The sequence below is a fragment of the Mobula hypostoma genome, chromosome X2, assembly GCF_963921235.1.
Source record: "Mobula hypostoma chromosome X2, sMobHyp1.1, whole genome shotgun sequence".
Classification (NCBI taxonomy): Eukaryota; Metazoa; Chordata; class Chondrichthyes; order Myliobatiformes; family Myliobatidae; genus Mobula; species Mobula hypostoma.
The window spans coordinates 4254572-4281413 of record NC_086129.1 but is presented as its reverse complement, the minus strand read 5'-3'; the positions used below and the strand labels follow the sequence as shown (position 1 = coordinate 4281413).

The 26842-nt window shown below is 52.5% G+C and overlaps 1 protein-coding gene across 2 annotated transcripts in view; it reads right to left on the bottom strand.

Annotated features, from left to right (window-relative positions):
- alg9 (ALG9 alpha-1,2-mannosyltransferase) overlaps window positions 1-26842 on the bottom strand; it is a 286532-nt gene that overhangs the window by 155290 nt on the left and 104400 nt on the right. The window contains exons 7-9 of one of the 2 annotated variants that reach the window (XM_063038755.1): window positions 22616-22763; window positions 15514-15643; window positions 1043-1236 (exon numbers count right to left, since the gene is read on the bottom strand). In XM_063038755.1, coding sequence (XP_062894825.1) covers window positions 1216-1236; window positions 15514-15643; window positions 22616-22763 — 299 coding nt within the window. In that variant the 3' untranslated portion in view covers window positions 1043-1215. Of the gene's footprint in view, window positions 1-1042; window positions 1237-15513; window positions 15644-22615; window positions 22764-26842 lie in introns of those variants that run through there. The other variant, XM_063038754.1, reaches the window with a different exon arrangement.

Sequence of the window (26842 nt, the reverse complement as noted above, 5' to 3'; positions counted from 1 at the left end):
GGAGCCTGAAGACACACACTCAACGTTTCAGGAACAGCTTCTTCCCCTCTGTCATCCGATTCCTAAATGGACATTGAACCCATGGACACTTCCTCACTATTTCTTTTAATTTCTAGCTTTGCACTACTTATTTTAACAATTTTATATATATATGATATAAATATTATATATATATTTATTTATTATATATAAATATTATATTTATTTATTTATTATTTCATAGTAATAGGCAACCGTTAGTCTCATGAGACCATTGATTTGCGCCTTGGAAGGTCTCCAGGGCGCGGGCCTGGGCAAGGTTGTATGGAAGACCGGCAGTTGCCCATGCTGCAAGTCTCCCCTCCCCACGACACCGATGTTGTCCAAGGGAAGGGCATTAGGACCCATACAGCTTGGCACCGGTGTCATCGCAGAGCAATGTGTGGTTAAGTGCCTTGATCAAAGACACAACACGCTGCCTCGGCTGGGGCTCGAACTAGCAACCTTCAGATCACTAGACTGACGCCTTAACCATTTGGCCACGTGCCAACATTATTTATTATTTATGTATGTATTTATTTACTACATATGGTTTTTTTTCTACCATTGGGTATTGCATTGTACGGCTGGCACAAGGACAACAAATTTCACGACCTATGCCGGCGATATATTGCACCGGATCCTGATAACTCTCTCAGTCTGCGTACACCTGTGTACCTGCGCGCACGCGTGAGTTTTCCCCTTTGTTGGGGGGAGGTCACTTGAACCGAGGAGTACATTCATTGGACTGGCTCCGGCGCAGGTGATGGTCGGCCGAAAGTTTTACAGGACGAGTTAGTCCTTCGGTTTGGAAGTGAACGGAGAACAAAAGCCCGCTCGGGGATTGGAAAAGTACTGGCGGCTTCCCATGTGGATGCACGTGCATTCCACAGTAAGAAACTTAAATGCCCTTGGAAACTTAAAGCTTTAATTACCTGGTGTATTTTCGCAGTGAACGCGTTTGGTTGGAAGATACTTCCGGACAGTCACCGAATTTCGATTAATTTATTCATTCTATTTTGGGTTTTTTTTGAGATACAGTGTGTAATAGGCTGTTCCTGCTCCTCGAGCACAATTTACGATGACCGATTCAGCTCCCAAGCGGACTGGCCATGGGGAGGGAGCGCAGAAACTCGTCGTGGGTGGCGGCGGGAGTTGAACCCGTGTCACCTGGACTGTAAACCGTTGTGCTGACCGCTACGCCACAGTGCCGCCCATCTGAATGGTAGAAGAACCCATGTTGACAATGCTATAACACGAACGGACTGGCCCACTGATGTTGAAGCCAGCTTGAAGACTAAATTGGCTGGGAGCATGCACTGAGCACACTTGCGGCCCAGCAAGGAATTAAAGGCATCCGTTAGTCTTGCGAGACCATGGATCTGCGCCTGGAAAGTCTTCACTCTCCAGGGCGCAGGCCTGGGCAAGGTTGTATGGAAGACCGGCAGTTGCCCATGCTGCAAGTCTCCCCTCCCCACGACACCAGTGTTATCCAAGGGAAGGGCATTAGGACCCATACAGCTTGGCACCGGTGTCCTCGCAGAGCAATGTGTGATTAAGTGCCTTGCTCAAGGACACAACACGCTGCCTCGGCTGGGGCTCGAACTAGCGACCTTCAGGTAGCTAGTCCAATGCCTTAACCATTTGGCCATGTGCCCACACAAACAAGGAACACACACACACACACACACACACACACACACGTTCTTTCTCTTTTTTCTCCCTCTGTCCGTCTCACTATACCCCTTGCCCATCCTCTGGGTTCCCCCCTCCTCCTTTTCCTGCTCCCTGCGCCTCCTGTCCCCTGATCCTCTCATATCCCTTTTGCCGATCACCCGTCCAGCTCTTGGCTCCATCCCTCCCCCTCCTGTCTTCTCCTATCATTTCGGATCTCCCCCCACCCTCCCACTTTCAAATCCCTTACTAACTCTTCCTTCAGTTAGTCCTGACGAAGGGTCTCGGCCTGAAACGTCAACTGCACCTCTTCCTAGAGATGCTGCCTGGCCTGCTGCGTTCACCAGCAACTTTTACATGGGTTGCTTGAATTTCCAGCATCTGCAGATTTCCTCATGTTAAATGCTCTGTTCAGTAACACTGATGTAGCTACCGAAGAATATCAAACACGTTAATGAAACATCCTGCTGTCTGCAGTCCTTCAGACTGGCTTTCCGATCTGGTCTGTTTCAGTGGACAAATGTCTCTCCAACAAGAAAAATGGGGCTGACTTCCACCAAAGATCAGAAACGTGAACAGCTACGACACTGGCGGGCATTAATAAATGAGTGAAAATAGTTGGGTTTCTCTCAATTTGGCCCCAGTTATCCCATAAGACAATAGGAGAAGACTCTGGCCATTCAGCCCATCGAGTCTGCCATTCCATCATGGCTGATTTATTATCCCTCTCAACCCCAGCCTCCTGCTTTCTCCCTGCAACCTTTGACTCATCAAGAACCCGTTAGCCTCTGCTTTAAATACACCCAATGACTTGGCCTGCACAGCCAGCTGTGGCAATGAATTCCATAGATTTTCCATTCTCCGTTCCAAATGGACGTCCCTCTATTCTGAGGCGGTGCCCTCTGGTCCTAGACTCCCCCACCATAGGAAACATCCTCTCCACATCCACTCTATCTGTGCCCTCTGGTCCTAGACTCCCCCACTATAGGAAACATCCTCTCCACACCCACTCTATCTGCGCCCTCTGGTCCTAGACTCCCCCACCATAGGAAACATCCTCTCCACACCCACTCTATCTGTGCCCTCTGGTCCTAGACTCACCCACTATAGGAAACATCCTCTCCACACCCACTCTATCTGTGCCCTCTGGACCTAGACTCCCCCACTATAGGAAACATCCTCTCCACACCCACTCTATCTGTGCCCTCTGGTCCTAGACTCCCCCACTATAGGAAACATCCTCTCCACACCCACTCTATCTGTGCCCTCTGGTCCTAGACTCCCCCATTATAGGAAACATCCTCTCCACATCCACTCTATCTGTGTCCTCTGGTCCTAGACTCCCCCACTATAGGAAACATCCTCTCCACACCCACTCTATCTGTGTCCTCTGGTCCTAGACTCCCCCACTATAGGAAACATCCTCTCCACACCCACTCTATCTGCGCCCTCTGGTCCTAGACTCCCCCACCATAGGAAACATCCTCTCCACACCCACTCTATCTGTGCCCTCTGGTCCTAGACTCCCCCACTATAGGAAACATCCTCTCCACATCCACTCTGTCTATGTCCTCTGGTCCTAGACTCCCCCACTACAGGAAACATCCTCTCCACACCCACTCTATCTGTGCCCTCTGGTCCTAGACTCCCCCACTACAGGAAACATCCTCTCCACACCCACTCTATCTGTGCCCTCTGGACCTAGACTCCCCCACTATAGGAAACATCCTCTCCACACCCACTCTATCTGTGCCCTCTGGTCCTAGACTCCCCCACTATAGGAAACATCCTCTCCACACCCACTCTATCTGTGCCCTCTGGTCCTAGACTCCCCCACTATAGGAAACATCCTCTCCACACCCACCCTATCTGTGTCCTCTGGTCCTAGACTCCCCCACTATAGGAAACATCCTCTCCACACCCACTTTATCTGTGCCCTCTGGTCCTAGACTCCCCCACCATAGGAAACATCCTCTCCACATCCACTCTATCTGTGCCCTCTGGTCCTAGACTCCCCCACCACAGAAAACATCCTCTCCACACCCACTCTATCTGTGCCCTCTGGTCCTATACTCCCCCACTATAGGAAACATCCTCTCCACACCAACCCTATCTGTGTCCTCTGGTCCTAGACTCCCCCACTACAGGAAACATCCTCTCCACATCCACTCTATCTGTGCCCTCTGGTCCTAGACTCCCCCACCATAGGAAACATCCTCTCCACATCCACACTATCTGTGCCCTGTGGTCCTAGTTTCCCCTACTACAGGAGACATCCTGTCCACATCCACTCTACCTCGGCCTTTCAGTGTTCCATAACTTTCAATGAGGTCCTCCACTCCCCCCCACAGTTCTTCTAAACTCCAGCAAGTACAGGCCCAAAGCCATCAAAACGCCCCTCACATGTTAACCCTTTCATTTCCGGGATCATACTCGCGAGTCCTCGCTCTCCAACGTCAGCCCATCCTTTCTTTGACAGGCAGAAGGACCTGTTTCTGGACTGCGCTTTTCTATACGGGGCCCGATACTGCTCACAATACTGAACTACAGCTCACCATTCCACTAAAGTTAAAACGAGCAGAAAAAGGAACAAGCTGTGTGAGAAGGAGCGTGCACTGGACTTTAGATACAACACTGAGTCATGTCAGCGGCAGAAATTCTCCGATGACTCGGCAACAGTTGGGTGTGTAAAGGGAGGACTGGAGGATGAATACGGGACCCTGGTGGAGGACTTTGTCGAATGGTGCAAACTGAATCATCTGCAGCCCGACGTCAGTGAGACAAAGCAGATGGAGATGGACTTCAGGAAGCCCAAACCTGCATTGATCCCTGTTACTGTTGACGGCGAGGACGGTAATGTGGTGAGGACCTACACGGACCTGGGGGTGCACCTGGACGACAGACTCGAGTGGAGCACCAACACAGAGGCTGTGTACAAGAAGGGCCAGAGTTGCCTCAACTTCCTGAGGAGACTGAGGTCCTTCGGAGTCTGCAGGCCTCTCCTTCACATGTTCTACCAGTCTGTTGTCACCGGTACAATCTTCCATGCGGTGGTCAGCTGGGGCAATGGCATCAACACGGGGTGATGCCAACAGGCTCAGTAAACTGATTAGAAAGGCTGGTTCTGTTATAGGAGTCAAACCGGACACACTGGAGGCTGTGGTGGAACAAAGGACCCTCCGGAAAATCCTGGCAATTCCAGACAATGTTTCTCACCCTCTGCGTGCCTCATTGGCTGAACAGAGGAGCACTTTTAGTAACAAACGGAGACAACTGTGCTGCTCCAAAGAGCGATAAATGAGGTCATTCTTACCCTCGGCCATTAGGCTCCATAATGAGTCAAACTATAGCCGGGGGAGTGATGACCCCTCCTGTTAGACTGTTATTAACCAGAGCTCTGTTTATCACACCCCGCTATCACAGATACCCTGTGCAACACTGCCATCATTTCTTATCTGGACGGTGTGAATGTGCACCCACTGCTGTATAAAATTACGGTTAATTCCTGCACTACCATCTTATCAGTGCGAACTTGTAAATCTTGTAATCTTTGGCTTGTAAATCTTGTACATCTTATTTTACTTCTCTTCGAATCTGTGCACTTGTAATGCTACTGTGACGCTGTAATTTCCTTTGGGATCAATAAAGCATCTATCTCTCCATGTGTCTGTACACACTCAGTGAGCTGGATGCCGAAGACTGACGTCAGGAGATTTTGCTGCTAAAGATATTCCTCTGTGGACTGCGAGGTGCTTGTAAATGTCAGTTTCTCCAGTGTCAGACGAGAAACGGCGTGGGAGCCCTGCCAAAATACAAGCAGTTGCAGATCCGGGGATCTGAAAGGTATCGGAGAAGTCAAGCGGTGTTCACCAGGTCTGTGCAGAGAGAGATAATGATTCCCTCTCCGCCAGCGTGCTGGACTCAATCAGAATCGGCTGCCCTCGCCCACCGTGCTGGGTTCTTGTTTCATCAGAGCTTCACCAGGAATGCCCAGCTTACGTCCAGCTGCTCTCCATCGACTACAGCTTGGCATTCAATCCTTTCTTAGAAGTTTGAGAAGATTGGGCACGTCATCCAGAACTCTGACCAACTTCTGCAGATGTGTGGGGGAAAGCATATTGACTGGCTGCATCACAGCCCTGGTAATGGGAACACCAATGCCCTTGTATGGAAAATCCTACAAAAAGTAGTGTATATGGCCCAGTCCGTCATGGGCAAAGTCCTCCCCACCATTGAGCACGTCTACATGGAGCGTTTTTGCAGGAAAACAGCATCCATCATCAGGGACCCCCGCCACCCAGGTCATGCTCTCTTCTCACCGCTGCTGCCATCAGGAAGGAGGTACAGGAGCCTCAGGACCCACACCACCAGGTTCAGGGACAGTTATTACCCCCTCAACCACCAGGAAGGAGGTACAGGAGCCTCAGGACCCACACCACCAGGTTCAGGAACAGTTATTACCCCTCAACCATCAGGAACGAGGTACAGGAGCCTCAGGACCCACGCCACCAGGTTCAGGGACAGTTATTACCCCCTCAACCACCAGGAAGGAGGTACAGGAGCCTCAGGACCCACACCACCAGGTTCAGGGACAGTTATTACCCCCTCAACCACCAGGAAGGAGGTACAGGAGCCTCAGGACCCACACCACCAGGTTCAGGGACAGTTATTACCCCTCAACCATCAGGAAGGAGGTACAGGAGCCTCAGGTCCCACACCACCAGGCTCAGGAACAGTTATTACCCCTCAACCATCAGGAAGGAGGTACAGGAGCCTCAGGACCCACACCACCAGGTTCAGGAACAGTTATTACCCCCTCAACCATCAGGAAGGAGGTATAGGAGCCTCAGGTCCCACACCACCAGGTTCAGGGACAGTTATTACCCCTCAACCATCAGGAAGGAGGTACAGGAGCCTCAGGACCCACACCACCAGGTTCAGGAACAGTTATTATCCCCTCAACCATCAGGAAGGAGGTACAGGAGCCTCAGGTCCCACACCACCAGGTTCAGGGACAGTTATTACCCCTCAACCATCAGGAAGGAGGTACAGGAGCCTCAGGTCCCACACCACCAGGATCAGGGACAGTTATTACCCCTCAACCATCAGGAAGGAGGTACAGGAGCCTCAGGACCCACACCACCAGGTTCAGGAACAGTTATTACCCCCTCAACCATCAGGAAGGAGGTATAGGAGCCTCAGGTCCCACACCACCAGGTTCAGGGACAATTATTACCCCTCAACCATCAGGAAGGAGGTACAGGAGCCTCAGGACCCACACCACCAGGTTCAGGAACAGATATTACCCCTCAACCATCAGGAAGGACGTACAGGAGCCTCAGGACTCGCACCACCAGGTTCAGGGACAGTTATTACCCCTCAACCATCAGGAAGGAGGTACAGGAGCCTCAGGATCCTCACTACCAGGTTCAGGGACAGTTATTACCCCTAAACCATCAGGAAGGAGGTACAGGAGCCTCAGGACCCACACCACCAGGTTCAGGAACAGTTATTACCCCTAAACCATCAGGAAGGAGGTACAGGAACCTCAGGTTCCACACCACCAGGTTCAGGAACAGTTATTACCCGTCAACCATCAGGAAGGAGGTACAGGAGCCTCAGGACCCACACCACCAGGTTCAGGGACAGTTATTACCCTCAACCATCAGGAAGGAAGTACAGGAGCCTGAGGACCCACAGCACCAGGTTCAGGAACAGTTATTACCCCTCAACCATCAGGAAGGAGGTACAGGAGCCTCAGGATCCTCACTACCAGGTCCAGGAACAGTTATTACCCCTAAACCATCAGGAAGGAGGTACGGGAACCTCAGGTCCCACACCACCAGGTTCAGGAACAGTTATTACTCCTCAACCATCAGGAAGGAGGTACAGGAGCCTCAGGACCCACACCACCAGGTTCAGGGACAGTTATCACCCCTCAACCATCAGGAAGGAGGTACGGGAACCTCAGGTCCCACACCACCAAGTTCAGGAACAGTTATCACCCCTCAACCATCAGGAAGGAGGTACAGGAGCCTCAGGACCCACACCACCAGGTTCAGGAACAGTTATTACCCCTCAACCATCAGGAAGGAGGAACGGGAGCCTCAGGACCCACACCACCAGGTTCAGGAACAGTTATTACCCCTCAACCATCAGGAAGGAGGTACAGGAGCCTCAGGACCCACAGCACCAGGTTCAGGAACATTTATTACCCCTCAACCATCAGGAAGGAGGTACAGGAGCCTCAGGATCCTCACTACCAGGTTCAGGAACAGTTATTACCCCTAAACCATCAGGAAGGAGGTACGGGAACCTCAGGTCCCACACCACCAGGTTCAGGAACAGTTATTACTCCTCAACCATCAGGAAGGAGGTACAGGAGCCTCAGGACCCACACCACCAGGTTCAGGGACAGTTATCACCCCTCAACCATCAGGAAGGAGGTACGGGAACCTCAGGTCCCACACCACCAAGTTCAGGAACAGTTATCACCCCTCAACCATCAGGAAGGAGGTACAGGAGCCTCAGGACCCACACCACCAGGTTCAGGAACAGTTATTACCCCTCAACCATCAGGAAGGAGGTACGGGAGCCTCAGGACCCACACCACCAGGTTCAGGAACAGTTATTACCCCTCAACCATCAGGAAGGAGGTACAGGAGCCTCAGGACTCACACCACCAGGTTCAGGAACAGTTATTACCCCTCAACCATCCGGAAGGAGGTACAGGAGCCTCTGGACCCACACCACCAGGTTCAGGAACAGTTATTACCCCTCAACCATCAGGAAGGAGGTACAGGAGCCTCAGGACTCACACCACCAGGTTCAGGAACATTTATTACCCCTCAACCATCAGGAAGGAGGTACAGGAGCCTCAGGACCCACACCACCAGGTTCAGGAACAGTTATTACCCCTAAACCATCAGGAAGGAGGTACGGGAACCTCAGGTCCCACACCACCAGGTTCAGGAACAGTTATTACTCCTCAACCATCAGGAAGGAGGTACAGGAGCCTCAGGACCCACACCACCAGGTTCAGGGACAGTTATCACCCCTCAACCATCAGGAAGGAGGTACGGGAACCTCAGGTCCCACACCACCAGGTTCAGGAACAGTTATCACCCCTCAACCATCAGGAAGGAGGTACAGGAGCTTCAGGACCCACACCACCAGGTTCAGGAACAGTTATTACCCCTCAACCATCAGGAAGGAGGTACGGGAGCCTCAGGACCCACACCACCAGGTTCAGGAACAGTTATTACCCCTCAACCATCAGGAAGGAGGTACAGGAGCCTCAGGACCCACACCACCAGGTTCAGGAACAGTTATTACCCCTCAACCATCAGGAAGGAGGTACAGGAGCCTCAGGACTCACACCACCAGGTTCAGGAACAGTTATTACCCCTCAACCATCAGGAAGGAGGTACAGGAGCCTCAGGACTCACACCACCAGGTTCAGGAACAGTTATTACCCCTCAACCATCAGGAAGGAGGTACAGGAGCCTCAGGACTCACACCACCAGGTTCAGGAACAGTTATTACCCCTCAACCATCAGGAAGGAGGTACAGGAGCCTCTGGACCCACACCACCAGGTTCAGGAACAGTTATTACCCCTCAACCATCAGGAAGGAGGTACAGGAGCCTCAGGACTCACACCACCAGGTTCAGGAACAGTTATTACCCCTCAACCATCAGGAAGGAGGTACAGGAGCCTCAGGACTCACACCACCAGGTTCAGGAACAGTTATTACCCCTCAACCATCAGGAAGGAGGTACAGGAGCCTCTGGACCGACACCACCAGGTTCAGGAACAGTTATTACCCCTCAACCATCAGGAAGGAGGTACAGGAGCCTCAGGACCCACACCACCAGGTTCAGGAACAGTTATTACCCCTCAACCATCAGGAAGGAGGTACAGGAGCCTCAGGACTCACACCACCAGGTTCAGGAACAGTTATTACCCCTCAACCATCCGGAAGGAGGTACAGGAGCCTCTGGACCCACACCACCAGGTTCAGGAACAGTTATTACCCCTCAACCATCAGGAAGGAGGTACAGGAGCCTCAGGACTCACACCACCAGGTTCAGGAACATTTATTACCCCTCAACCATCAGGAAGGAGGTACAGGAGCCTCAGGACCCACACCACCAGGTTCAGGAACAGTTATTACCCCTCAACCATCAGGAAGGAGGTACGGGAACCTCAGGTCCCACACCACCAGGTTCAGGAACAGTTATTACCCCTCAACCATCAGGAAGGAGGTACAGGAGCCTCAGGACCCACACCACCAGGTTCAGGGACAGTTATCACCCCTCAACCATCAGGAAGGAGGTACGGGAACCTCAGGTCCCACACCACCAGGTTCAGGAACAGTTATCACCCCTCAACCATCAGGAAGGAGGTACAGGAGCTTCAGGACCCACACCACCAGGTTCAGGAACAGTTATTACCCCTCAACCATCAGGAAGGAGGTCCGGGAGCCTCAGGACCCACACCACCAGGTTCAGGAACAGTTATTACCCCTCAACCATCAGGAAGGAGGTACAGGAGCCTCAGGACCCACACCACCAGGTTCAGGAACAGTTATTACCCCTCAACCATCAGGAAGGAGGTACAGGAGCCTCAGGACTCACACCACCAGGTTCAGGAACAGTTATTACCCCTCAACCATCAGGAAGGAGGTACAGGAGCCTCAGGACTCACACCACCAGGTTCAGGAACAGTTATTACCCCTCAACCATCAGGAAGGAGGTACAGGAGCCTCAGGACTCACACCACCAGGTTCAGGAACAGTTATTACCCCTCAACTATCAGGAAGGAGGTACAGGAGCCTCTGGACCCACACCACCAGGTTCAGGAACAGTTATTACCCCTCAACCATCAGGAAGGAGGTACAGGAGCCTCAGGACTCACACCACCAGGTTCAGGAACAGTTATTACCCCTCAACCATCAGGAAGGAGGTACAGGAGCCTCAGGACTCACACCACCAGGTTCAGGAACAGTTATTACCCCTCAACCATCAGGAAGGAGGTACAGGAGCCTCTGGACCGACACCACCAGGTTCAGGAACAGTTATTACCCCTCAACCATCAGGAAGGAGGTACAGGAGCCTCAGGACTCACACCACCAGGTTCAGGAACAGTTATTACCCCTCAACCATCAGGAAGGAGGTACAGGAGCCTCAGGACTCACACCACCAGGTTCAGGAACAGTTATCACCCCTCAACCATCAGGAAGGAGGTACAGGAGCCTCAGGACCCACACCACCAGGTTCAGGAACAGTTATTACCCCTCAACCATCAGGAAGGAGGTACAGGAGCCTCAGGACCCACACCACCAGGTTCAGGAACAGTTATTACCCCTCAACCATCAGGAAGGAGGTACAGGAGCCTCTGGACCGACACCACCAGGTTCAGGAACAGTTATTACCCCTCAACCATCAGGAAGGAGGTACAGGAGCCTCAGGACTCACACCACCAGGTTCAGGAACAGTTATTACCCCTCAACCATCAGGAAGGAGGTACAGGAGCCTCAGGACTCACACCACCAGGTTCAGGAACAGTTATCACCCCTCAACCATCAGGAAGGAGGTACAGGAGCCTCAGGACTCACACCATCAGGTTCAGGAACAGTTATTACCCCTCAACCATCAGGAAGGAGGTACAGGAGCCTCAGGACTCACACCACCAGGTTCAGGAACAGTTATTACTGTTCACTTCAGTTGCCCATCACCAAACCGTTCCCACAACCTCTGGACTCAATTTCAAGGACCCTTCATCTAATGTTCTCAATATTTATAGCTTATTTATTATCATTAATAATAATTTATTAAACTAGGATATAATGTTGAGGCTTTATAAGGTATTGGCCCCCTCATCTTCGAAAGGAAGCTCTTTCATTGGAGAAGGTTGAAAGGACGTTCGCGAGATTGTTCCCGGGACGGAAAGGCTCGTCACGGGAAGAGCGTTTGATGTCTCTGGGCCTGTACTCACTGGAATTCAGAAAAACGAGGGGTGACCTCATTGAAACCTATCGAATGTTGAAAGGCCTTCACAGAGTGGGTGTGGAGAGGATGTTTCCTGTGGTGGGGGAGTCTCAGACCAGAGGACACAGCCTCAGAACAGAGGGGCGACCTTTCAGAACGGAGATGAGGTGGAATTTCTTTAGCCAGAGAGAGGTGAATCTGCGCAATTCTTTGCCACAGGTGCCTGTGGGGGGCACGGCGTTGTGTCTATTTAAGGCAGATTGGTCAGGTCATGAAGGGTTACAGGGAGAAGGCAGGAGACTGAGGGCTGAGAGGGAAAATGGATCAGCCGTGACGAAATGGCGGGGGCAGGCTTGATGGGCCGAACGGCCCACATGCCTTACGGAAGGAGCCAAAAGGACATCACTCCTCCTCAGACGGAACCAAGTGAGGGTGGGGAAGGAGCGGCCGGTATAGATCTGGTCTACTGCAGAGGGGAACTGTACAGAGGCCTGATTACATGTGCTTTGCTGATCGCCCACAGTAAGCACTGGAGGCCGGGATGGAGTCGCCATGATTCCGGTCAAGAGGGCACCAGCGAATGATTCCTCAGACGGCATCTTCCAGAGAGCGAAGCTCTTAAATCGTTCCACTTTTTCCTATGCCTTCTGCTCGCTCTTTTTTTCCTTTTTGGGTCCTGCCTGGGTTCGGGAAACCGCTCGGGGCCTGCGGCCTGCAGCTTGGGGCCCGATCGAAGGAACCAGCTGTGGCCGGAGAGCCGCCTCGTGTAGACCAAGAGACGAGGACCTGAAGGGCCAGCCCACTCGAAGAACAGGATGCGGGGGTCACCAGCGACTCCCCCTCGAAGCAGCAAGGAAGACTGAAGCACTGAGGTGAATACTTCGGAGGGCGGAGCAAAGTTAAGATGGCGCCGAACGGCGACTCCTTTCCTTGCGTCTTCAGAAGCAGTTCTGTTTTGTTTCCTTTGCAAGGTTCTTTTGAAGACCCTGACCTGGAGTCCAACACTGACTTTCGTTCTTTGCGGGAGTGGGTCCCGCTCTCGGAGCCCCGCTTTTGATCACCCAAGGACGGGGGATGAAGGACTAGCAAGCCTTCGGGGTGCCGGATTTTCATGGCTCTGGAGACGGGCGGATTGTAGGCCGGTGGCCCTGACTGAGGCGTTGCGGGAGGACACCGAACATCGGAAGCAACGTGCCCAGAGACCTGAGCCTTTCCGGGGCCGAACCTCCAGGAGCAGAACTCCGAAAAAACAACAGATTTTGGAGTCTGCAAGCTTCGCTCCCTTTTATTTTTGCGTGCTGGGGGATGGGGGGAGGAGTTCGCACATGGTCTATCTGTACTTCATGGCATTTACTGGGGCCAAATCTCCGCGAGCAGAGCTCCGAAAAATCGACAGACTTTGAACATCGTAAATGAGCGAGTTGTTTTGTTATGTCTCCCCTCTCGCTGTGAAGTGGGGACACCTCTTTTTCCCTTATTAGGGAGAGAGAGAGAGAGCCTGTGGTATGTCGAATTACCGGGTGAACGAGTAGTCTTTGGGGTACTGCAAATCTGTGCCTTTATTGATGCTTTGCTGCACGCTTGAGTGCTCGGTGGGGGGGCGCTGATGCTTTCTTGCTAGTGGGGGAGGGGGATCATTGCTTTGCTACTGCTTGTGCGTGGGGGGAGCGGGGGGGCTTTGTGTTTCTAATGTTTAACTGTTGTTCATTCTTTCACTCCTCTGTTTTCGTGGATGTTTGCGAAGAAAAAGAATTTCAGGATGTTATTGTATACATTTCTCTGACATTAGAGAGCGAGGGTGTCGGAGATCGTTACTGTCACTGTTTTTTTCTGCGGGGGCAGGTGGGTGTTGAGGATATGATGCTATTGTCGCGATTTTTTTTCCCGCGTTGGCGGAGGGGCAGAAATTTTGGGGTCTGCGAGCTTTGCTCCCTTTTATTTTTGCGTGCCGGGGGATGGTGGGAGGAGTTCACACGTGGTCTATCTGTATTTCATGACTGTCTGGAGAAGACAAGTATCAGAGTTGTGTTGTACATGCTTACTTTGACAACACTATGAAACCCTTGAAACTCTGAACGTGAAGAGAACTTATCGAAACATTTAAGGCTTTGAGAGCCCAGGGGACTGGAAATATTCAGCAGGTGGGAGGACCGGGCAAGTCAGGGGTGAATACAAGCACTTAATGTGTGGCTAGTGAAGGGGGAAGTCATCCTTTCACCTGAGCGAATTATTTCTGAACGATACCACCCACATATGTCAGGCGTGCTCAGAGCGCGTCTGACACGGGATCATTGGTACGGATCTCGAGACAGTCTTCCGCTTTCGTTACCATAGCTACACCAGACAGGAAAGAGAGTCACAGAAAGCACGGCAGGACTAAAAACAGGCCCTTTGGCCCATCTAGTCCATGCCGAACTATTAATCTGCCCAGTCCCATCAAACTGCACTGGGACCATAGCCAACCCTCATACCCCACCCATCCATGTACCTACCCAAACTTCTCTTAAATTTTGTCATCGACCCTACGCCCACCACCTCGGCTGGAGATTGGTTCCAGATCTCCTGCATTAATCCTCAGCCATTCTACTTAATAAGACCATAAGACATAGGAGCAGAATTAGGCCATTTGGCCCATCGAGTCTGCTCCGCCAATTCAATCATGGCTAATCTTTTTTTTCCTATCTCCTCCTCAGCCCCAGTTCCCGGCCTTCTCCCCGTAACCTTTGATGCCGTGTCCAATCAAGAACTTATTCTCGCGTGTATTTTCTCCAATATTAATCATATTTGTGACAGATGGACTACTGAGCTGGCCACTTTAACTCATATGTATCGACCTTGTATAATGCTAGATAACTTTTGGAGAGATGTTTTTAAAACACTATCAAGAGTTTTGGATCTGGATATACAACCTCACTTGCTTATGGCAATTTTTGGGATTATCCCATCGGAAGCAGGAAATATTCCTGTTTCCGCTCAACGTATGATAGCCTTTTCAACCTTACTGGCTAGGAGAGCCATTTTATTGAAGTGGAAGGATTCTAATCCACCTACGGTCTTTTATTGGCTCTCCTCCATTATGTCCTGTTTAAGTTCAGAGAAAATAAGAAGTCGGACATTTGATACGTCCTTTAAATTTGAGCAAATATGGCGACCTTTTATCCAATATTTTCATTTAATTTGACTTATTACTCTTTCAATCTTTTTTTTTGAAGTTTTAGATTTGATCAGAAAGTCTTTCTTTTTTGGTCATATCCTCAAAATGGTCTGCCCAGTCCTTTTTTTTTGTTTTTTTTTATATAGTGTAGTGGGTTTTTTTTTCTTTTCATTCAAAACCCGATTTTTTTTCCTTTCTTTTCATAGACTGGTAAGAGAAGAATTGTTATTTTCATTATTTTATTATATATTTTATACTAGTTTAACAACATCTATGATTTTGACAATGTCTATCTTAATCTTGGTTTATATTGTTACTGATATATATATTTGAACTAATTCTCCTCTTGATTGTATTCATGCTTTTTTTCCATCAATAAAAAGATTTATAAAGAAAGAACCTATCAACGTCTGCCTTAAGTATACCCAACGGCCCACCTTCCACAGCTGTGTGTGGCAACAAATTCCACAAATCCACCACCCTTTGGCTAAAGACATCTCTGTTTTGAAAGGGCGCCCCTCTATCCTGAGGCTGTGCCCTCTTGTCCTAGACTCCCCCATCATGGGAAACATCCTTGCCACATGTGCTCTGTCCAGGTCTTTCAACATTCGAAAGGTTTCATTGAGATCCCCCGCACCCCCTATCCTTCTGATAAACACACACAACAGCCACTTACGTATCGCGAGGGCTCTTCGCGGTTTTGGTCGTTCATGTCCGTGGGATGGATCCGAGTTGCTTTTCGCCCCTTGGCGAAGGGCTTTGGGAGCTGCCCTCGGAACTCCGAAGCGACAAACTGAAGCTGCCAGCTGTGGGAGAAGGAAGGACACGGGTCTTCATTCTGCTCTTCGAAGAACCAACGGCAACAGCTTTACTTCTCCTCTGTTATTGCAGCCGGTACTAGTTGCCCAGGGATAATTACTCTTTCGGCACAGACTATCCCAAGCCCGGGCTGCGAAAGGAGGAGGGTTGGGCACAGGGCTCCCCATCACCCCCCCCCCGGAAAAACCCAGCACTTCAGAAACACCAACAGAAGCTCCTACGAACTCATCCCTGGGAGAGGAAGGACATGTCAAGAAGACAGGCTACGCCTAGGGAAAATTTAAAGACCAGCCCAGGACAGGGGTCTCTGGCGAGCCTCAGTTGGTGGTCTGTGCCCCGGTAGGGGTGATGGCCTTAAGCAGAAGGCGGCGGCAGTACGGCGACACGGATACAGGAACATGGAGGGACAAGCAGCATACTGGAGGAAGTCGGACGGTTGAGCAGTATCAGCGCGGGAGGGGAGGGAAGCGGAATTGTCGATGTTTTGGGTCAAAACCCTACGTTAGAACCCTGCAGGTGATTTATTACTCTGTAAGGCAAACACATCAATGACATATCTACAGAAAGGCGCCAGCAAAGGGGCCAGTGACATCGCAAAGGATCCCACCCACCCTACTCACGGACTGTCTGTCCCACTCCCGTCGGGGAGGAGGCTACGTAGCATCCACACCAGGACCGTGAAGGATCCCAACCACCCTGCTCACGGACTGTCCGTCCCACTCCCGTCGGGGAGGAGGCTACGTAGCATCCACACCAGGACCGTGAAGGATCCCAACCACCCTGCTCACGGACTGTCCGTCCCACTCCCGTCGGGGAGGAGGCTACGTAGCATCCACACCAGGACCGTGAAGGATCCCACCCACCCTGCTCACGGACTGTCCGTCCCACTCCCGTCGGGGAGGAGGCTACGTAGCATCCACACCAGGACCGTGAAGGATCCCACTCACCCTGCTCACGGACTGTCCGTCCCACTCCCATCGGGGAGGAGGCTACGTAGCATCCACACCAGGACCGTGAAGGATCCCACCCACCCTGCTCACGGACTGTCCGTCCCACTCCCATCGGGGAGGAGGCTACGTAGCACCCACACCAGGACCGTGAAGGATCCCACCCACCCTGCTCACGGTCTGTCCGTCCCACTCCCATCGGGGAGGAGGCTACGTAGCACCCACACCAGGACCGTGAAGGATCCCACCCACCCTGCTCACGGTCTGTCTGTCCCACTCCCATCGGGGAGGAGGCTACGTAGCACCCACACCAGGACCGTGAAGGATCCCACCCACCCTGCTCACGGACTGTCTGTCCCACTCCCATCGGGGAGGAGGCTACGTAGCACCCACACCAGGACCCACCAGACTCAAAAACAGTGACTTTCCCCAAGCAGTGAGTCTGATCAACACCTGCACCCACTAACCCACCCCTCCACACCCCCAAACCACCACTACTTTATCATTTCCTGTCAGACACTCCTGTGCCCAGCGTCACTTTATGGACAGACAATCAATCTGTGTACATAAACTATCTTATATATTTATATTTACTGTGTTTTGTTATTACTATTGTGTTCTTTATCTCATTGTGTGGACATGAAACGTCTTGAGATCACGATGGTGCTTTGTCAGTCACTGGATGGACAAGGGACAGGTGAGTTATCGAGCCGACAATCTTCTCTCTCAACCCAACAGGTTTAACCTCTGACCACGCTGCTCTCATACCGTCAGCGGGAATTTTACGCTGGGTCTCCGATGCGGGGTAAACCGAGAACATCTTTCTTTCTAAGATTCAGGGGAAGAAATAAGGCTCTCACTGAGCCGCAAATGACACAGATGTGGAAAGGAGGGTTTTGACTTTGAGGTGTGAAGAGGCGCCAAACAAACATCAACTGCACTTGTTACTTGTTACATACACCTGGTAGGGTGCATTCTCCAGTTACCTTATAAGGTAACCGTAGCCTTCAGCCAGGAGCAGATGTCATCAGGTGGTTCCCAACCTTCACCGAGTGTTTCGACCCTTAACCATCACACTCTCCAGCTGGTGGGCCGGCAGTGGTGGCCAAATCACTGCCCGTCTGCTCCTGGCTTCCAGCTCCCCTCCTCTCGCCTACTCCAAATCCAACAAGAGGCTCATTCTGCCTCTTCCCCCATCCTACGAGCTGCTTGTTTTTTGCTCCTTTCGTCCAGGCCCAGAGCTGACAACAACGGCCATGCTGATTTGGCTGGGAAACCTCTGCAGCCGATCTCCACGGGGAACAACCATGCCTGCCATCCCATGTCTTTACACTCCTGCACTAAGGGCTGGTGCTTCAAGGCCTTTCTCTCGTGGGCCTCTTCCCATCCCTCCTCCTGCGCCACAGTCAGCTCAACCAGAATTATTTTCCTGTCTTCAGTTGACCACAGTACAATGTCCGGGCGTAGGGTTGTGTGCACCACATCCGGGAACTGCAACCTCCTTCCCACATCGACCCTCATCTCCCAGGACCTGGCCGTTAGCAGCAGATTGGGCTTTGGTTGTTTGGTTACGAAAGGGATGGCTCCCTCTTTGACGAAGGTGATGGCCTTCCTCAGATCTGTGCCAGCCGTCCTCTTCTTGTATCTCTCTCGCTCTAGTGTGTCAGCAAGAGCCAGAAGCACCTTATCATGGCGCCACCTATACTGTCCTTGAGTTAGAGCTGTTTTACACCCGGACAGGATATGAGCCAGTGTCCCCTTTTGACCACAGAGTTTACAGTCTGCGCATGCGCTTCCAACGTGGAATAGACGGGAAGCCATAGGAGCAGAATGTGGCCATTCAGCCCATCGAGACTGCTCCACCATTCCATCACAGCTGATTTATTATCCCCCTCAACCCCATTCTCCTGCCACCCCTCCCCCCCGGTAACCTCCGACCCCCTAACTCATCAAGAACCTATCGACCTCTGCTTTAAATATACCCAGTGACTGGGCCTCCAAGTCATCCTGCGGAGAACTTCCCAGGCGGGAGGGGGGAGAAGATGGCGGCGCGACGACAGTGCACGCGGTCTCTCCGGTGAATGGTATCTGTTATCTGTCAAGTAGGGGACCGTGCGCAATTCTGATTTGATGGAGACGGACGTGAGAGCACGGAGGAACATCTGGAGAAACTTCTGAAATGCCCGCTTCGCTGCTACTGTGTGGTAACCGGAATCTCCGGAGCTGAAGGCCCCGAAATCCTCGGCTTTGCGTGTTTCAGCAGCCGGGGTGAGGTCGAAGGCGCTCGGCAGAGGATGGCACTCGGGAGGCTGTATCGGAGGGGCTGCTCGGAGGCTCGAAGTTTTTGGACGAACGGACTCAGTGTCGGCTGTGGTCGGCTGCTTCCAAGGCATCGGCAAGTTGACGGTGCCTGGAGGTTTATGGCAGGGAGTTTCTCCCTTTTGCCGCCTGCTATCGGGGACTCGGGAGTCAATCGACTCGGGGACTTTAGGACTTCTTTTTTTACCGTGCCCATGGTCTGCTCTTCATCAAATTATGGTATTGCTTCACACTGCTGTAACTATATGTTATAATTATGTGGTTCTGTCAGTGTTAGTCTTTGGTCTGTCCTGTTTTCTGTGATATCACTCTGGAGGAACATTGTATCATTTCTTAATGCATGCATGCATTTCTAAATGACAATAAACGAGGACTGAGTGTCCTCATAATCTAAACTTTACCGACAGCAATCATGCACATTACAAGCGCACATTTGTACAAATATTCAAAGAAAAGTTAGAAAGAATAAAAACTAAGTTTGAACTCTTACTCTCACCTAGTCCCACCGACCTGCACTCAGCCCATAACCTTCCATTCCTTTCCTGTCCATATATCTATCCAATTTAACTTTAAACGACAACATCGAACCTGCCTCTACCACTTCTGCTGGAAGCTCGTTCCACACAGCTACCACTCTCTGAGTAAAGAAGTTCCCCCTCATGTTACCCCTAAACTTTTGCCCTTTAACTCTCAACTCATGTCCTCTTGTTTGAATTTCCCCCACTCTCAACGGAAAAAGCCTATCCACTTCAACTCTATCTATCCCCCTCATAATTTTAAACACCTCTATCAAGTACCCCCTCAACCTTCTACGTTCCAAAGAATAAAGACCCAACTTGTTCAACCTTTCTCTGTAACTTAGGTGATGAAACCCAGATAACATTCTAGTAAATCTTCTCTGTGCATTAGGGATAGTCAATGTGGCAAACTGCTGGGAAAGGAGGGATACGGATCACGGGTTGGCAGAGGGGTTTAGTTTAATTTGGTATTGTGTTCAGCACAGACATGATGGGCTGAAGGGCCTGTTCTATTCTGTCCTTATGTCCCTCGCCATTCGGGCCATGTTCTCTCCTCGCTGCTGCCATCAGGAAGGAGGTACAGGAGCCTCAGGACTCACATCACCAGGTTCAGGAACAGATATTACCCCCTCAACCATCAGGAAGGAGGTATAGGAGCCTCAGGACCCACACCACCAGGTTCAGGAACAGTTATTACCCCTCAACCATCAGGAAGGAGGTACGGGAGCCTCAGGACCCACACCACCAGGTTCAGGAACAGTTATTACCCCTCAACCATCAGGAAGGAGGTACAGGAGCCTCAGGACCCACACCACCAGGTTCAGGGACAGTTATTACCCCTCAACCATCAGGAAGGAGGTACAGGACCCTCAGGACCCACACCACCAGGTTCAGGAACAGTTATTACCCCTCAACCATCAGGAAGGAGGTACAGAAGCCTCAGGACTCACATCACCAGGTTCAGGAACAGATATTACCCCCTCAACCATCAGGAAGGAGGTACAGGAGCCTCAGGACTCACATCACCAGGTTCAGGAACAGTTATTACCCCTCAACCATCAGGAAGGAGGTACGGGAGCCTCAGGACCCACACCACCAGGTTCAGGAACAGTTATTACCCCTCAACCATCAGGAAGGAGGTACAGGACCCTCAGGACCCACACCACCAGGTTCAGGGACAGTTATTACCCCTCAACCATCAGGAAGGAGGTACAGGACCCTCAGGACCCACACCACCAGGTTCAGGAACAGTTATTACCCCTCAACCATCAGGAAGGAGGTACAGGAACCTCAGGACCCGCACCGCCAGGTTAAGGGACAGTTATTACCCCTCAACCATCAGGAAGGAGATACAGGAGCCTCAGGACCCACACCACCAGGTTCAGGGACAGTTATTACCCCTCAACCATCAGGAAGGAGGTACAGGACCCTCAGGACCCACACCACCAGGTTCAGGGACAGTTATTACCCCTCAACCATCAGGAAGGAGGTACAGGAGCCTCAGGACCCACACCACCAGGTTCAGGGACAGTTATTACCCCTCAACCATCAGGAAGGAGGTACAGGAGCCTCAGGACCCGCGCCACCAGGTTCAGGGACAGTTATTACCCCTCAACCATCAGGAAGGAGGTACAGGAGCCTCAGGACCCACACCACCGGGTTCAGGAACAGTTATTACCCCTCAACCAGTGGGGATAACTTCACTCTCCCCCCAACACTGAACTGATTCCCCAAGCCGTCAATCATGGTGGAATATTATTTATTTAATTACAATTATTGCTGTCATGGCGCAGTTTGTCTTCTATTGTTGAGTTGTTTGTCCGTCTTAGCTTTTCACTGATCCGATTGTGTTTCTTTGTGTCTACTGTGAATGCCCACAAGAAAACGGTTCTCAGGTTGTATGCGGTCCCATATACAACCATGGGGTGGGGTCACGGTAGTGTAGCGGTTAGCACAACGCTTTATAGTACAGGCGACCCAGGTTCGCTTCCCCCTGCTGCCTGTAAGGACGTTTGTACGTTCTTCCCACCCCACGACCGCGTAGGTTTCCTCCAGGTGCTCCGGTTTCCTCCCACAGTCCGTACCGGTTGGTGGGGTATTTGGTTAGTTGGTAAATTGACCTGTGATTAGGCTGGTCACCGTGGCTCGAACAGCAGGAAGGGCCTATTCCACGGTCTATTATATGTAGGCAGAGACATGGAGACAGAGACAGAGACAGAGAGAGAGAGAGAGAGAGAGAGAGAGAGAAGGAGAGAGAGAGAGAGGAGAGAGAGAGAGAGAAGGAGAGAGAGAGAGAGGAGAGAGAGATAGTGAAGGGAGAGAGTTAGAGAGAGAGGGAGATAGAGAAAGGGAAGAGAGAGGAGAGAAAAGAAGAGAGAGAGAGTGGGGAGAGAGGGAGAGAGAGGGGGTAGAGAAAGAGAGAGGGAGCAAGAGAGAGAGAAGAGGGGGGAGAGAGGGAGAGACAGGGGGTAAAGAGAGAGAGAAGAGAGAGGGGGAGAGGGGTAGAGAAGAGAGGGAGAGAGAGAGAGGGGGAGAGAGAGGGAGGGGAGAGAAAGAGAGAGAGGGAGTAGAGGGAGAGAGAGGGGGTAGAGAGAGAGAGAAGAGAGAGGGAGAGAGGGAGAGATAGTGGGTAGAGGGAGAGAGGGGTAGAGAGAGAGAAGAGAGGGGGGAGAGGGGTAGAGAAGAGAGGGAGGGGGGAGAAAGAGAGAGAGAGAGGGAGGGAGGGAGAGAGAGAGGGAGAGAGAGAGAGGGGAGAGGAGAGAGAGGAAGAGAGAGAGTAGGGGGAGAGAGAGAGGAGAGGGGGAGAGGGGTAGAGAAGAGAGGGAGAGAGAGGGAGGGGGAGAGAAAGAGAGAGGGAGAGAGAGTGTGGAGGGAGAGAGAGGGGGAGGGGAGAGAGTGTAGAGTGAGAAGGAGAGAGAGGGTGGAGGGAGAAAAAGAGGACAGAGGAGAGAGAAAAAGGGGGAGGGGGGAGAAAGAGGAGGGACAGGGGAAAAGGGAGAGAGAAACAGAGAGAGAGAGAGAGAGGGAGAGACACAGAAACAGAGAGAGAGAGGGGAATAGAAGGACAGATAAAGAGATAAACGTGTGAACTTTGATAATAAACTCCCCTCGAATTCACGCGGGCCTGCATTCGACGGGAGTGGTACAGTGTACGGGAAACGCAAAAGCGGCTTACTTGTCAGGTAAGAGAAAGCTGCTGGGGAAACGATACCACTCCTTGCCAACGCAAACGTTAACTGGCCTTCCCTCGGGAACCGTATGGGTACTTGGGTCAGTGGCGATCCGGTGGAACTCTGGGTAAAGGTCAAGGGGTGCGTGGTAACCTGTAAAACACACAGAGACAACACCATGGAATTTCCTTGCCAGATTTGTTATAAGCTTTCTCCCTAATGTCCTAAATAGGGACTGATATAGCGGTCCAACACTAAGGGCTTCTTGCCAGTTAGTTAGTGGTTATACAATAGTTGAGGAGATTTCACCAAAGACTCTGGTCAATTTCGACACATACGCAGTAGAATATAAAAGCAAGGATGTAATGCTGAGGCTTATAAAGCACTGGCCAGGCCTCACTCAGAGTATGGTGAGCAGTTTTGGGCCCCTTATCTAAGAAGAGATGTTCTGACATTCGAGAGGGTTCGTGAAAGCGATTCCGAGATTGAAAGGCTTGTCACGTGAGGAGCGTTTGATGGCTCTGGGCCTGTACTCACTGGAGTTCAGAAGAATGAGTGGGAGGCCTCATCGAAACCTATCGAATGGTGAAAGGCCTCGACAGAGTGGATGTGCAGAGGATGGCGGGGCAGTATAGGACCAGGGGGACACAGCCTTTGGTCTGTCCTGTTTTCTGCGATATCACTCTGGAGAAAGATGGTATCATTTCTTAATGCTTGTATGCATTTCTAAATGACAATAAGAGGACTGAGTGTCCTCATACACTAATGAATGACCCCCACCACCCAGGACGTGCCCTCTTCTCATTGCCACCGTCAGGGAGGAGGTACAGGAGCCTGAAGACACACACACACTCAGCGAGTCAGGAATAGTTGCTTCCCCTCTGCCGTCCAATTCCTGAATGGACATCGAACCGGTGAACACCCCCTCAGAATTACGCTCTCCTTTTGCGCTAATAATTTATATTTATATATATATTTGCACCCCGCCCCCCCCCCCCCCACCAGGACTGTGTACTGAGCCCACTGCTGTACACCCTGTCCACGCACCATTGCACGGCCAAAGAGACAAGCAATCTCTCTACTTCTGTAACTTCCGCTAAGGCCCCACCTCCCCCTCGTACCCCATCTGTTACTCATTTTTATGCACACATTCTTTCTCTCACTCTCCTTTTTCTCCCTCTGTCCCTCTGAATATACCTCTTGCCCATCCTCTGGGTTCCCCGCCCCCCTTGTCTTTCTTCCCGGACCTCCTGTCCCATGATCCTCTCGTATCCCTTTTGCCAATCACCTGTCCAGCTCTCGGCTCTATCCCTCCCCCTCCTGTCTTCTCCTATCATTTTGGATCTCCCCAGTCCCCCTCCAGCTTTCAAATCCCTTACTCGCTCTTCCTTCAGTTAGTCCTGACGAAGGGTCTCGGCCTGAAACGTCGACTGTACCTCTTCCTAGAGATGCTGCCTGGCCTGCTGCGTTCACCAGCAACTTTGATGTGTGTTGCTTGAAGCAGTCTCATTGTCAAGTTCACCCATGGCACGACGGTGTTGGGGCTTATCACCGATGACGGTGGGGGGGGGGGCCTACTGAGAGGAGGCGTGCAGACCTCGCGGCCGGTGCCAGGCAAATTACCTCCTCCTCAATGTCAACAAGACAAAGCAGATGGTTATCAACATCTGGGGGGCGGGGGGAGGGAGGGAATTCGCACCTCTCACACCCCACCATTCAGCCCATCGAGTCTGCCCCACCATTTCATCATGGCTGATCCATTTTCCCCTCTCCCCAGACCCAGTCTCCTGCCTTCTCTTCGTAACCTTTGATGCCCCACTCACCATGAACGCATCAATCTCTGCGTTAAATACACTCAATGACCCGGCCCGCCCCCGCCCCCATCCCCCACGGCCGCCTGTGCCAACGGATCCCACAGATTCACCACCCCCTCCGTGGGCGCGTGGCCAAGTGGTGAAGGCGTTCGTCTAGTGATCTGAAGGTCGCTAGTTTGAGCCTCAGCTGTGGCGGTGTGTTTGTGCCCTTGAGCAAGGCACTTAACCACACTTTACTCCAGTCTGTGTGAGGAGAGGCGCCCCACACAGACTTCCAATCTGCGCCTTGTAAGGCATGAAAATGCCCGACGCAGGCCTCTCATGGTCTGAGTCGACATTCCCTCCCCTCCCCTCCGGCTAAAGAAATTTCTCCTCGTCCCTGTTCTCAAGTGACGTCCCCCGGCCCCCCGCAACTTCCGGAACCATCCTCCCCAAGCCCATACTGTCTCGGCCTTTCAATGTTCCATGGGTTTGAACGAGCTTCCCTCTCCCCCGCCCCCTCCATTCTACTAAACTCCAACGAGTGCGGGCACCGAGCCATCACACCCCCCCATACGTTAACCCTTTCATTCCCAACATCGTCATCCCGACACTCCTCTGGACCCTCTGCAACGTCGGCACATCCTGTCTTCGAGAAGGCTGCTCCGAGTGCAGTCTGACCAGTGCCAAATAAAGGCTCCAGTATGGCATCCTAGCTTTTGTACTCTAGTCCTCTCGAAGTGAATGCCAACAGCTGCCACCGACTCACCACCGGCGACACAGCAGTGGGAACTGTGAGCAGTTCCAATCTCCTGGGAGCGCACATCTCTCGCTGTCCCAGAACCCACCCTGCACGGTCAAGAAAGCTCACCAACGCCTCTGCCCTCCGAGGAGAACTGGACTCCGCACATCTATACTCACATCGTTCTATGGAATCGCGGCAGAGAGCACCCGGACGAGCTGCATCACTGCACGGGATGGAGGCCGCGCGGCGGCGGACAGGGAGCGCTCGACAACGGGGAGTCAAAACTGCCCAACTCACCACCGTCGCCAGCCGACCCAGCAGCAGGGACAGGTGCCCAGAAAGGTGCCGGGGAGTATCATTGTGAAGGATCCCACCCACCCTGCTCACGGACTGTCTGTCCCACTCCCAACGGGGAGGAGGCTACGTAGCGTCCACACTAGGACCGTGAAGGATCCCACCCACCCTGCTCACGGACTGTCTGTCCCACTCCCATCGGGGAGGAGGCTACGTAGCATCCACACCAGGACCGTGAAGGATCCCACCCACCCTGCTCACGGACTGTCTGTCCCACTCCCATTGGGGAGGAGGCTACGTAGCACCCACACCAGGACCGTGAGGGATCCCACCCACCCTGCTCACAGACTGTCTGTCCCACTCCCAACGGGGAGGAGGCTACGTAACGTCCACACCAGGACCGTGAGGGATCCCACCCATCCTGCTCACGGACTGTCTGTCCCACTCCCATCGGGGAGGAGGCTACGTAACACCCACACCAGGACCGTGAAGGATCCCACCCACCCTGCTCACGGACTGTCTGTCCCACTCCCATCGGGGAGGAGGCTACGTAGCATCCACACCAGGACCGTGAAGGATCCCACCCACCCTGCTCACGGACTGTCTGTCCCACTCCCATCGGGGAGGAGGCTACGTAGCACCCACACCAGGACCGTGAAGGATCCCACCCACCCTGCTCACGGACTGTCTGTCCCACTCCCATCGGGGAGGAGGCTACGTAACGTCCACACCAGGACTGTGAGGGATCCCACCCATCCTGCTCACGGACTGTCTGTCCCACTCCCATCGGGGAGGAGGCTACGTACCACCCACACCAGGACCGTGAAGGATCCCACCCACCCTGCTCACGGACTGTCTGTCCCACTCCCATCGGGGAGGAGGCTACGTACCACCCACACCAGGACCGTGAAGGATCCCACCCACCCTGCTCACGGACTGTCTGTCCCACTCCCATCGGGGAGGAGGCTACGTAGCGTCCACACCAGGACCGTGAAGGATCCCACCCACCCTGCTCACGGACTGTCTGTCCCACTCCCATCGGGGAGGAGGCTACGTAGCGTCCACACCAGGACCGTGAAGGATCCCACCCACCCTGCTCACGGACTGTCTGTCCCACTCCCATCGGGGAGGAGGCTACGTAGCGTCCACACCAGGACCGTGAAGGGTCCCACCCACCCTGCTCACGGACTGTCTGTCCCACTCCCATCGGGGAGGAGGCTACGTAGCGTCCACACCAGGACCGTGAAGGGTCCCACCCACCCTGCTCACGGACTGTCTGTCCCACTCCCATCGGGGAGGAGGCTACGTAGCACCCACACCAGGACCGTGAAGGATCCCACCCACCCTGCTCACGGACTGTCTGTCCCACTCCCATCGGGGAGGAGGCTACGTAGCACCCA